The sequence below is a fragment of the Agelaius phoeniceus genome, chromosome Z (assembly GCF_051311805.1).
Source record: "Agelaius phoeniceus isolate bAgePho1 chromosome Z, bAgePho1.hap1, whole genome shotgun sequence".
NCBI classification, from domain to species: domain Eukaryota; kingdom Metazoa; phylum Chordata; class Aves; order Passeriformes; family Icteridae; genus Agelaius; species Agelaius phoeniceus.
Genome location: NC_135303.1, coordinates 57,085,391 through 57,098,893, shown reverse-complemented (window position 1 = coordinate 57,098,893; position 13,503 = coordinate 57,085,391). Strand labels below are relative to the sequence as shown.

At 37.0% G+C, this 13,503-nt stretch overlaps 1 protein-coding gene across 2 annotated transcripts in view; it reads left to right on the top strand.

The window, feature by feature from the left end:
- The window catches only part of NTRK2 (neurotrophic receptor tyrosine kinase 2), a 197,471-nt gene that overhangs the window by 40,102 nt on the left and 143,866 nt on the right, over window positions 1-13,503 (top strand). For both annotated transcript variants that reach the window (XM_054651801.2, XM_077171951.1), the window contains exons 6-9: window positions 1,216-1,352; window positions 4,320-4,452; window positions 5,972-6,271; window positions 11,167-11,199. In XM_054651801.2, the coding sequence (XP_054507776.1) occupies window positions 1,216-1,352; window positions 4,320-4,452; window positions 5,972-6,271; window positions 11,167-11,199 (603 nt within the window). The remainder of the gene's footprint in view (window positions 1-1,215; window positions 1,353-4,319; window positions 4,453-5,971; window positions 6,272-11,166; window positions 11,200-13,503) is intronic.

Below are 13,503 nucleotides of genomic sequence, written 5' to 3'. Positions count from 1 at the left end.
GCTGTAATCTCAACTAAAAAACACAACCAAAGAGAGCTGCTTTTTCAGAAGAAGAAAAGAAATTGCAAAATAATGCATAAATGTCCTGCGCAGAAGATAAGCTTGATTATTTGAGATGATAAATTGCAAGTAAATTTTGCCTGGAACAGTTGATGTGAAATGCCTCATAAAGGAGAGCAAGACTCTTTGCAGAGTGTAGCAGCTTCAAATGATGACCCAGTATCTTTTAAGAAGTATGTTATTTCTAGAGTGATGCATAATTATTTGTTACATAAATAAATACAAAATCTGAATCCCTCTTAAATAAATACAAAATCTGAATCCCTTTGTGCCTGAAATCTACTGATATTGCTAGTGCTATTTTGGAGAGGGCAATTGTGTATTTCTTTATGGTTTTGTAAACATTCCACAAAAATTTACACTCTGGGAAGTTCCCATTGCTTTGGATGCCTTAGAACAAGGCACAGAGTGATTTATAACTCTGTAAGATGGAGGGGGAGTTCTAATTCTTGTAAAACCTGGTCTTGTTTCCTGATGAGTATATCTCACTGCTTTTCTGCTTTCCCTAGGACAATAGAAAAATCAGTTGATGTGCCTTGAGTGAAGCTCTGTGCAATTGTTAACCCTCTCTTCTGTCCTTTCCCTTCTCTAGTTCAATCTATTAAGTTCTCTGTTTTCCTCTCTTTGAGCTTAAGTTCTAGGTTTTGCCCTGCTCACTTTGAGCTATGCCCTCTATATGAGAGGGGGGCTTCAGTCTCTTGTGGGATACTGGGAGCTAATTGGATTTTCCTGTTAGTGTTGTGAAGAACAGTGGAAATACCACAACATCAGTAAAACCCAGAGGTTGCTTTGTAGATGTTATAAAGAAACAGATACAATTTCCAGTTTTAAAGAGTAAAGGAAGAGGGTTTTTTTTCATTTTGAAGTTAAGATAATTTCTGTTTGTGCACCTGACATATATTCCCATATAATTAACTAGTTAATGTATTTCCATATGCAGTAATGTTTTCTTAGGATGTGAAACAGAGGAGGTGCAGAAAATATGTAGCAGCAAATTATAGTTTTTTATTTCCAAAGATGCTGTTTGTACTGTCTGACTAAATAGTACTGACTACAATGAATATTTGATGTATTGCTTGCTTAGATTTGCATGGTGTCTGTTCTGTCAAATACAAATACATGTTGGGTTTTTGTGTTGTTTTTTCTATCACACAGACTTGCCCTCAGCAAACTTAAGCAATTACAACATCACCGTGGTGGAAGGAAAGAGCATCACACTGTACTGTGATACTACTGGCGGGCCACCCCCAAATGTGTCCTGGGTGGTAACTAATCTTGTTTCCAACCATGAGGTAAGGTTTATATTCGAACACGTGACAATCCAGCTGACACCTGCTGAAGGATGGAATGAAGTTTCATGTCCAGCTCTAGTTAACTTTTTATTAAAAGTTGAAATAGAAAGTTAATGTTGGGATTACATTTATTTTCCAGTTACTTTCAATCAAGGGCGGCTGTGGCAGTGCTTTTGGGGAATGGCAGACATTTGTTTCTCAAGATTCTCATTTGCACTCTGGTTTTTTGGATGTTCACTTATAAATGAGAGTAATGTAAAGTTTTGGAAGTAATGTGAATTGGAATACTGAAATGCAAGCATTTTTTTATTATGATTGATACCTGCCTATAGAGACTAAATCCAATCTATACTGATTGTGAAAAAAACTTTGGATCTGTAATTATATTATATTTCATAATTTGGTGTGTTGGAATTTGGTTGTAAATATTTTGTGGCTTGTTTAATTTTTCTTCAACACACTTAGCAGCATCAGAAAGCCTTGAAATTGAAGATTTTACTTAAAATATTGTCAGGTTGGTTTTGTTTTGGTTTGGTTTTTTTTATGATATATGAATATCTTTCCTCATTGAAACCATCTAGGTTTCAATGGGGAAATTTTATTTACTGGGCTCTTTATATTTTTATTTTTTGTTTTTGTAGACTGTGTGCTGCTTAAGTCCTTTCTGATGGAAATATTGAAAAAGGAGGAGCATATAAGCAGCTGCTGGCTTCATAAATTGCTATTATTTCACAATAGGAAAAACTTATGTTTATTACAATTTTATGGCATTTGCTTTCCTATAGTGATGATGGTGCACACTGTGTTAAGCTTCTTGGTCTGTACAAGGTGTGGGAACTGTGCTTTCAAAACTCTTCTTGCAGTGAGGAGGAGACAGGACCTCTTGAGTTTCATATTTTTAATATTTTCTTATCGAAGTTCATTATATCAGGATTGTACAGAATTTAAGTAGTCTGTCTTTCATTCCAGCTTTCATAAGTAAAAGCTCTGCAAAGCTCTAGTTGTATTTTTAAAATTTTCTCTGATCTGTAAAACTCCCCAAAGGCATCAAGGCATCAGTTGTCATCGAGAACAAGAAATTAAAACACTGTGGGGAACCTCTGCCAAGTTCCACTCTTTTTCAAAATTTTTTAAAAGTTTTAATTTTATGAGCCAAAACAAATGTGGGACTCTGTTCAAAAAGTGAGATCACCTAATTTTTTTAACCCTCCTATCTTTGAAATGCCATGGTCAGTTTGCTTCAAGTTTTCCATGAGCATTCTGGCATAACTTGATCATGCTGTTGTAGAGGGGCTTATTACATAGGCTGACTACAAACTTAGCCATGGAGCACAGCAGTCTTTTCAGTAGCAGAAGAGCATGAGCCTTTTAGACCTTATTTGTGATTCTCAACTATCCTTTTTTTTTTTTTTCTGTAAGTGTTGCTTTTTGTTTCTTTTCTTTCACTCCTGTATCTCAGTTTCTGCCTTCATGTTCTTCATCTTGTATGCTTCTTTTAACTGTTTCCTCTCACCTCTTTTAAAAGAAGGATGTTAGCTCTTTTAAGAGTTAAAACTAGGTTTTAGTTCTGCAAAGCTAACTTTTGTGTTCTGAGTTTCTGTGTTGATGGATAGTTTGACTGATGTTGTTTAGATTTTTCTTGCTGCAGGTTTCAGCCCTGAACCTGTTTCAGCCTCTCTGCTGTCAGTCCAGCTTTGAGCACTGTTCAGCTCTGAGAATTGCAAACTAGGAAAATGTGTGAAGGGGTGTTTGCTTTTCCACCTGCCTCCCCTACTGTCACACTGAGGCTGAAGGGACATTGAACTTACGTAGAGTTAGGCTATCATCTTAAGCTTCAGAATTCTGTTTGCACAGGACTGTATGCAGGAGCATTCCCACATATTCCTGTTGACTGCCACCTAAAGTTGTTGTGGTTTTACAGTTATAGTGGGTTACTTGTTTGTGCTGTCTGTAGCACTGACAGTGTACATTACAAAAAGTACCTCAAAAGTAGTTTTAAAAATTATCATAATTGTTTTTTTTTTGAGGGTGTTTTTGTTGCTTTCCAGTTTACCAAAGTAGCTTAGCTCTTTATGAAAAATTAAAATATGGAAATGATAATTATTTGGTGATCATATGAAGGGCCTGATTTATTAATGTCGGACAAACAACTAGCTTTACTAGTGCTTTTTGTGTGAGGGGGTAATTCAGTCATATTTGTTTAGCCAGTGTGATGTAGCTGCAAAGTCAGTATGCTTTTTAAGATTGTAGATAGACACTCAGATTTCTAAAGATCATAAGAATCAAGATTTTTAAGAATCATCATTCTTACCTTAATTAGCTTGTTCTTAAACACATAAAACAGCACTTAGGCAATAGTAGAAGATATGCAGTTTCTTGTGGAAGGTTTCTTGAGTAAAGGAAGCTTTCAAAAGAAATTTTGTTAAGAAGAAGAAGATAGAAAACATGTCAAGATACAATAGGGCTCAGAAGGCAGCAGTGGAAGAGATGTCAAGCATAAATTTAAAGGAAAGAGAGAAAAGGACGAGTAAAGCAAGGATTGGACAGAATAAAGGCAGGAAGAAAACATTCTAGAGAACAGGCAGAGATAGACCAGTCATGAAGTAGGAGAGAGGGATGAGCAAGGGTATATGATTAGAGGGGAAAAAACATTTGTGTAGAGGGGATAAAATGGTAAAAAAAGGACACAGACTGGAAGTGCAGGGCAGAAACATTGCTGAGTGCAATATTTGTAGCAGGACTTTGCAGCTTTGAATCTGCTGCCGCTGACTGTTAGAATTGGTTCTGTATGTGTTTTATGTCTGTTTGGATAAGACACTAAAATAAGACTTTGATTAATTATGGACAGATAGAGCTACAAGGAAGGGAAAACGAAAAATGCCATTCAGCTGTGGCCAGTAATTCCCTCTCTCTCCTTTGTTCTTAATGCTGTGGTTGGCGCATACATGTTTTTCTGATCATTTTCAGAGTGACACAAATAAGAACCCTGCCTCTCTCACCATCAAGAATGTCTCATCAATGGATAGTGGACTGGAGATTTCCTGTGTAGCAGAGAACATTGTGGGAGAGGACCAAGCCTCCGCTGAGCTTACGGTATTCTGTACGTATGAGGGCCTCCATACAGACCTGGAGGCTAAACTGTCTCGGCAGGAACTCTTCTAAGTATTTTTTTTGGACCTTCAGGCTGTTGAAATGAAAACCCTTAAGGTGTGTGAACTGTCTACTGCAGTTAATGTAGGAGTAGTCCAGTCAGCCATTGTTGCATTTATCTTTTTCAGCTCTGTATTCTGCAAAAAGTGTATTTCTGACTGCTTTGTCTTCCAGTTAAAAGAGTCTGTAAGTAAAGGTCTAAAATGCTGACTACTGAATGGCACTGTCAGTGTGGGAAGGTTTGTAATGGTGTGTATGTACATGCACACTGTCTTAGCAATTGCAAAGTGTGAATTGCAAAGGCTAGTAGAATTATACAAGACTACACATGTTCTTACTACCTAAAACAACAACTAATTTGTTCAATGTTTGTATGGCCAGATGTAAATTTATTTGCCGTAGCTTTGGATAGTACACTTATTTCTCAGGGCCAAGGAAGGGAGAAGGGGTATATAGTGCAGAGAAGCACTAAAATGGTTTCTTAATGGTTTCTTAAATCTGAGCTCCAGGCTGAATTCATTTGACATGAGCTATACAGCATGTTTTCACAAGTTGCAACCCTCTGTTTAATTGAAGATGGGAATGGAACATTTTGGAGATCTCAAATTTTGCTCAGCGTGTGCTTATTACAGAGTAAACTAGAAAAAAACCACTATTGATGTTGGTTTGTAGATTGAAATTGGATATCTAATAACTACGGGAACGAACATAAACTAGAAGTGTAAATGAGATTCTGAGCTTGGGACTGTTATGGGTGATAAAAGGGAGTATAACTAGAAGAAATTCAATTTAGTTAAGAATAAATATAAAGGAAAATAATGGGCAAGGTGTTGGAATAATCTCTTCAGGGAAACAGTAGAGGTCTGTAAACTTGAGGCATTTAGCAGATTTGAACAAGAAATATGTATAGTAAAGAATTTTTTTTTTCCTGACAGAATAATCTAGAGAATTAAGTAATCTGTTTTGTCTTTGATTCTGTTAAGAAAATAATCTGTAAATCTGGATTCTTAGCTGAGTGCCTTTCCAGTAGTACTTGCTTTTGGCCAATTTTAAATATTTTCAATGCTGCTTAATACTGCTGTCTTCCTTCAGCACTCTTGTGCAGTCTTTTGAGCAAAGTAAAACTAAAATGTCATTCTCCTCCTTCTAAGTGGTCCAGTAACTGAAGTTCCCACACCTTACACATTTTAAGTGATTTAACACATTTTCAGTCTTTGAAACTAGTTTGTTTTATTTCTTTCTGAAGAGCGGCTTCAGTTCAGTTCAGCGTAATACTCTAGACAGAGCAGGTATGTTCCTGTGTGAGTATCCTTCCAATAGGTTCCATTCCATCTAGTAACATAATTTTGTACTGATGAATGAAAAGTACTTCCAGGAGAACTTGGGAGGAAGGAAGGGAGGGAGGGAGGGAAGGGAGGAAGGACATGTTCAGAATATTCTGATGTTCTTCACTCTTTTTTCCAATATAGTTGCACCAAATATCACATTTATTGAGTCTCCGACTCCGGACCACCACTGGTGTATTCCATTCACTGTGAAAGGGAACCCTAAGCCCACATTGCAGTGGTTCTATGAAGGAGCTGTACTGAATGAGTCTGAATACATCTGTACTAAAATACATGTTATCAATCAAAGTGAATACCATGGCTGCCTTCAGCTGGACAATCCTACACACCTGAATAATGGTGCTTATACCTTACTGGCAAAGAATGATTATGGAGAGGATGAAAAACGGGTTGATGCTCATTTCATGTCAGTGCCTGGAGATGGTGAGTGTATTTTTTTTTTAATGCTAGCAATTGCAAATTGATGAAAGTGGTGAAATAGTGCTTTTGGCCAGTTTAATTATTTTGGAGGAAGGTTTTTAAGGTTTTTATAGAACTTTTTTTTCTTTGAATGAATGTCTTCAATATTACTTGTAAAGTAATGCTTTTATTGAGCGTTTTCTTCTTGTTTATTACTTCTGAAGGACAGTCATGCCAGTGCTCTGTAAATCTTCTCTTTGAGTAACCATCTTCCCTGCCAGCCAAGGCTAATGGAAAGTTACTGTTTCTGAAGTTCTCCCAAGTCTCAGTTCTTACCCTGAAAAGCACTGAGCTCCAATTCAGCCCCTCTTTAACTTGCTGTACTGCATATGAATGGAACTAGGTAGTGCGCTCAAGGATGTGGAGGATGCTTGTGTGGCATCTAGTGCCTTACTGGAAAATTGATAGTGCAGATATGTGAGTTCATGATAATATGTTGTTTTGGGACCGGAGGGAACTGGAGAAAAAACAAGTAACCAAGAAGGAGGATGGATAAAGTCTCAGATCTTAACAGCATTTTTGGTGTCCAATTGCCCTTTGTCCAGGTGGCAGCCAGGCGCCTACATTGCTAGTAGTATCAGCATTCGAGGTGGTTGCAGCTTCAGTTGCTCTAAAGATTCCTCCTTGCCATTTCTAAATACTGTGTGGGCAGGCTCAAGGTGGACTAGCTCACTGAATGGCAGGGACTACTGTAAGTGACTGATGTTCACTGTGGTTTGATCTTTTCCCACATCTTCAAAGCCATTCATGAAGTGGCTGTAATAACAGTCACTGTACGTGCAAGACTATTGGAGCATGTGGAAGAAAACTCTGAGCGGACCTTGCACATTTGGAGTAGAAATAGAAGTGTCATCTTGTGCAGATAATTGCACAGTCATATCTCAAATATGAGACTGTATGTATCTTTGGCTTTTTGACCATGTGATATAAATAGTTGCCTTTATTCTTTTATAAAACAGCAGTGCTCTGTAATGTTATCGGATGGAAAAGAAAAAATTGTGAATATTTAAATTCTCTTCCTACATCTCAGGCCACAGACCACAAAAATATGGTCAGTATTTCATTTTTACCCTTTCAGCTCAGTTTGCTGAAATGGGGAGAGAGATGGGAGGTCTTTTGCTTTCCCATCCTTAGGAGAAGACAAAGAGCTGATAAAACTGGGCTTTATTTACTCCCACTGTGCTCACTGCTCCTCTCCTCTGTTTTCTCTGAAGTTCTTTCTTAAAATTACTCATTACAGAAACATGCCATGGTTTCAGCTACTGGTATCCCCTAATACTGCATTTTCATTATTCAAAAAAACAGTTCACCTCATGGATGTTCTGTGTACAGTGGAAGTTCTCTTACAGCCTGATTATTTAATATAAACCCGGCTTCATTTTCTCACAGAGCATCAGCTTCCTGTAATACATTAGGTGATCTTATAATGTTTTTTGGTCTTTGATATATTTTATTTGGTCCTTTCCTATCCAGTTTTTTCTTTATGCTTCTGTCCACAGTAAATAGAACTGTAGCTATCCTCTGATTTAGAAAGAAAACATGATTTATTTGTTGCATCCCTTTTATATTCATATAGAATGTAAGTCTACCAATATAAACTGTGCTGTATTATTTAAGAATTTCCCAAGATCTGTAGTGGAGTAAGCTTCACAAGAAGAGTATAGAGGAAATGGGACTATGTATAGACAGGATGTAACTGCATCAGAAATTAGTTCATGCATAGTGGATGGCACCAAACCAGTCTTAAAAATTAACAACAGGGGAAATGGCTTAGCTACTTAGCCTCCTCAATACTGTTTTTAGTTTTCTCCTGCAAGAATCATGGAACTGAGCTTCAGAAAACATCACAACATTGTTGTCTCCTCCACTGAAGCTCGCATAAAAGCAAATGCATCATATTACAATTTTTGTTCTATACTATTTCTATTTAAAGCACTGTCAGGTTTTTTAAATCCTTAAAAGGCTTTTTCAGTGCTGTCATTACTGTGCAGTTTCTTCTTTTGGCCCACATATTGTACACTGAAGCATAAAGATTAAGGCCCACACCCTGGCATTATGCTCATTTTCATGTCTTCATGACTGAATTAAATACCAGTCTTGATGTTTCATGGGGTGGGGTATACTCACTGAGCTTTAAACTGATTCTCTGGTTATTGCATCACTTGAGCAAATTCTCTGAAGATAAAGAAAAAAAAAAAAAAGAAAATTTAAAAATTCCCTAACCTATAATCTTCTTGCCTACCCAAATTAAATGTATATGTTTGAAGCATGTTCTACATCAATAGTGTAATAGTCCACTTCCAGAGTTGGATCAAACATGATGATGATGTAATTTGTTCTAAGATGATCCTAACTTTCAGCATGCTTCTTGAAGGACTATTTTCACTGATTTGAGGTTGCAGGCATGAAAGAGAGGGAACCATGTACCACAGTGGGATTTTGGTTGTGCTAATGATAACCAAGTTAATGTTGCAAATTAAGAATTTGTTTTAAGTGTGAAGATGTGGAAGAATTAATTTCATGTTTTACTGGCTGAGTTTTTAACTATATTTAGTCTGCAAAAGTTCTTGGTTTCCAATTCTTGCTGAGAGTGACTTGATTATTTGAGACTAAGTGCTGTGAACAGTAAGCACAAAATGGTCACGGTTTATTCTGGAGGCTGTTTTCATAGAAGATGATCCAAAATGGCTAGTGAATGTGGGAGACATTTTTACCAATAATAGATATTTTTAATTAAGTTTATTCCTCTACTAACTCTCTACATTAAAATTCAGCTGAATAAGTCCAAGTCACATATATCTGGTCAAAGCAAAAGAATATGCTAAATATGCCTTAGAAGTAGCATATTGCTTGTGCAGCATAAAATGTTTTTCGCAGAAGTATGTTTTTGGATTGAGTCTCTTGCTTCTGCTTTATTTTGGAAATGACAAATTTATAAAGAAAGAAGCAAACAATCCAAGTGTAGTTGATGTAGTTTGTAAAGATGAGTGAATAGGACAAAGCTTTTGATAGCTCATTTACTCAACAACCTCTTCTAATGGGTACCAAAACAAAGGTGTCATTCTGTTCTTGGCCTTGAAAATAATTGTGTGTAAATGTGCAAAAGGACTGTGGTGAAGTTTAATGTTAAAATAACTTCAACTGATGATTAAGTTGGTATGTTTCTATGTGCTAAATAGAAAAAGTAATACTCAACAGAAATTTGGGGTTTGTCCACCATCTTGATTTTTGTAGCTTTATTTGATGTGTTAATTAGATAAAAGATATTCCAATGGAATTGATGACTTCATATTTTATATGTCTGGGAGGAGTTAAGGGAGTTAAGGAGTTAACTAACCTTAATTTATCCTAATTCCAGTGAATAGAAACAAAAATGTTGACATTTAACTCATAAATAAAGGACTAAGAGTTTTTTGATTGCTTGGGGTTTTTGTTCCACTTCAGATTACAGAAGGTGAGTTAGAAATACTGTTTTTCTGCTGCTGGATATTCTACACTGGAAAACTGAATCCATGAACTTTTGTGGACAAAAATCTCTGGTCAGATTACTTGAGGATAGATAGTCAGGCTTTCTTCACTGGTTATTTATTTCTGCCAATTGACATGACAGTTCTCATGGGATCTATTGACATATATCCCTAGATACTGGGATATCTTCAAGTGCATTTAAAAATAAGCCTAATTTTCTGTTTCCATTCTACAAATAGGTAGCAACTGGTATTTTCAGCAGGTTCTTGTGCTGTTAACAATGGTGTTCTGCATTTACTTCACTGTGGCATTGTGCCTGTGCAGTGCTACTGCTGTGGCTTTACTGTATAGTAGTAAAAAACAGAATTGGGTTTATTGAAGTTGTATTAAACCTTAGAGATTTTAATTATTTGTTAATTTTATTTCCAAGCCTGCAAAAGTAGAGAGAAAAAATATGGAAGAGATAACTATAAGCCTACTACATAAACTATGCTAGAGGTACATTATAGAACAGAGTGAACGGGTATGTTCAAACACAACACAGGTGTCTTGCAAAACTTTAATAACAATTCACTGGTTTTTTTGGCTGTTCTGTGAATTTTACTCACTTATGTGCTAAACCTTACACACATGCAGTAAATAATTAGAAAAAACTGCAAAGAGGAACCAGTAAAATTTAGAGAAGTGTAGACTAGACAGGTATCCATTTGCTAGTGTAAAGTCTGGTTTCTAAGACATCTAACTCTTTCAGTAAAAGTTCTGTCTGTGTATCAGCTGCACATCTGGCTTCTTGGAAGCATCCTTTTACAGAGTGAATCAAATGGTGCTGCTTAGGCCATTTCTAGTAGCCTTTATCTTGCCAGCTCACAGCTTAAAATGGTTTGCTAACACAATGATACAATAGCATAATTTTTTAAATCAGGTACAAATCAGTGATTGTTAAAACTCTGTGAAATCTGCTTCCACTTGAATTCAGGGAAAGTTTTATCTTTGATTTTTCAGCGGGAATAGTTATTGTTGCACACATTCCATATATATATATTATATATATATATATATATATGTATATATATATGTATTAATAGTGGAAAGTAGAAGTAGTATTTTGCCCAGTTGTGAAATAACACTTGCCCCTGCCAGAATTAGTGCTGTGTGCACATATGGCATGAAGCAAAATATTAACCTTTGGAATAACTCTAAGATGGTTGTAAATGTAATTAACAGACTGCAGTTATTGATGATGATTTGCATTTATGTAGATACTTATGATCTTTATGGCAAATAAAGTCAAATCTTAAAACTACTCATAAAGAAATTTTTATTCTTCCAGAATTTGCAATTTATTAACAAAGCTTTTCTTTCTTTTTTTTTTTTCTCTTTTCCATGTACAGGTAATGGCCCAATTTTGGATCCAGATGTTTATGGTATATATTTGATTTTCTTTTATTTTAATAATAGAAATGAAGGAACTGAAACATTAAAAGTTCAAATGATAGGCTCATTAAATTGAAATGTCACATAGAATGATACAGCTCTAAGAGGTACTTTGTGGTTTTGGTTCTCCAGCCTTATATTTAGCATATGTGATGACAATATGATGTTTTACTTTATGCTGCTTTTGATTCACATTAGGAGAAGCATAAATCGACTGTTACAAATGGGTTGATCCTGTAGGATGACTGCTGTGTGATGTAGTTCACAGACATGAGATTTTGTGAACCTTTTGGAGGCATTTCTTGGAGGAAAGAGAGTTTGTGATTTCTCTTTATACAACCTAATTTATTTTTTCAGGGATGATTCCATACTTGTTTTGCCTCCAAAAATGTACCCCTAAATCCCACTTAGAAATGAAGTTGGCGCAAGTAAGTTTTCCTGTAGGCAATTTATTTTGCTCTGTCCGCTCATTTGTACCTTCCCTTAATCTCTCTTGCATAAGCAGACCATCAATTCAGTGGTAGCTGAGTGTGTGCCAGGAGATTTTGATGACACAGTGTTCACATTAGTTTTTTAGTTAGGCAAAATGTACCAAGTGAAAGCCAGTGTGCACTGAAATAGAAGCTGCAGAATGAAAAGCAACTGTCTGGTTTTCAAAAATATTTCTGGTGTACTTCTGGTGAGTAGAAAAGTTCATCTTAGACAAACAGTTTGAAGCTGGATCCTCTTTGGAGTACTTTTTATTTGGATGAAATAGCCCATGACTCAGGTTACCTAAAGCTGATCTAAATGTTATTGCTTTGATTCCATTCCACATCATTAAACTTTAGCAAATGTGCAATTGAAGCATCAATTTGACTTCAAATGCTTAGAAACTCCAAAGGATACCTTCCCCTCCCTCTCTTTCCAAAATCTTTTTTTTTTTTGAGGAGAAGGAGAAGGGAGGGTTGGTGATGGGAAAGTGGTGATGGTTTGCACAGTTTCTTCATGTGTTGTATTATATAAGCTGTATGCATGAAGATTTTGATTCTGAACTTTTTATCAAGGTCCTGATGCCTGTGTATGGCTTTAGCCATGTAAGTCCTGTGATTTGACTGACTTGGCTGGGTTTCTGCTGAGGTGTGTGTGCTTTAAGTTTTGCTAGCAGATCACAGCCTGCAAGACCTAGTCCTGGTGAAGGTGGCCTTCCTCTTTATTTCTGGGTGTTTTTTCTGCTGTTTGAAACGGCTGTCCTTGTGTGTGAGGTGATTTCCAAATATTTTTGTTAAGTATTTTGAACACACAACAGAAATCAGAAGATCTGATGAGGTGACATCAGGCTGCATGTCTTTGAGTTTGCTGAGGGGAGTCCTGCCTGCATGGGGCACTGCTTGCTGCAAGCGTGGAGCAGTCACTTGTGCCTCTAGCTCACCTCTGCGGCACCTCTTGGGAAAGACAAAGCAAGAATGCTGTCCTGACACCATCTGGAAATTAACTGAGAGAAATAAACTGACTCACATGGATCTGAGCAGGACATTGAGTGCAAAGCCAGCTCCTTTGGCTCTGAGTTCTTATTTTCATGCCATGATGCCTCTTCTAATATGGTTGTGACCATGAGGGAGACAACCTGCCCCATATCTGCGAAACCCCAGAATGACTGTGCAGAGTGACCCCCTGGTGCTGATGTGACTGTGCTGTTGTGTCTATCCCAGCTGCTGTACACCTTGTTTGTGAGATGGCTGTAAAATACTGGCCAGCATTAACTGCAAATCACCGCAGCTGTTATTAGTCACTGCTGGCTGTATGAGGTACAGAGCACCAGAGAACCTGGCCCTAGAGCAATATGAGCCTTATGTAGCATGAGTCAAAAGGCGTTATCCTGTCTGTAGGAGTGCTCAGTGTCTATGTCAGAATTTCATAGTGAAATGAACAAGAATTTGTTCAACTCAAATCGTCTGGCTAGTGCTGGATAGCTGTCACGTGTGTTTTCCTTGCCGGATTCACCCATTTCAAGAGGCTTTGAAGATCTGGAAATACCTCAAATGCAAATGATTCACAGTTAGACAGCAAGCAATGTCAGCATACCAGCAGTATACCAATGTAGCCTACCTTAGCTCTTGCCCATTTTAATATAGAAGGCACCCAGAGGATTCACAGACCAGACCTATGGTTCTCATTAGGGTGTGATTTCCAGTAGTTTGCAGCAGGCTTGAGCATAAACAGAACTACAAATAGCATCAGCTGTTATTTACTAGCAAAATTGGGAGCAAAAAAATTCCTTCTCCAAAGTTTTTTTTACAAAGTCAGAGTAGCAA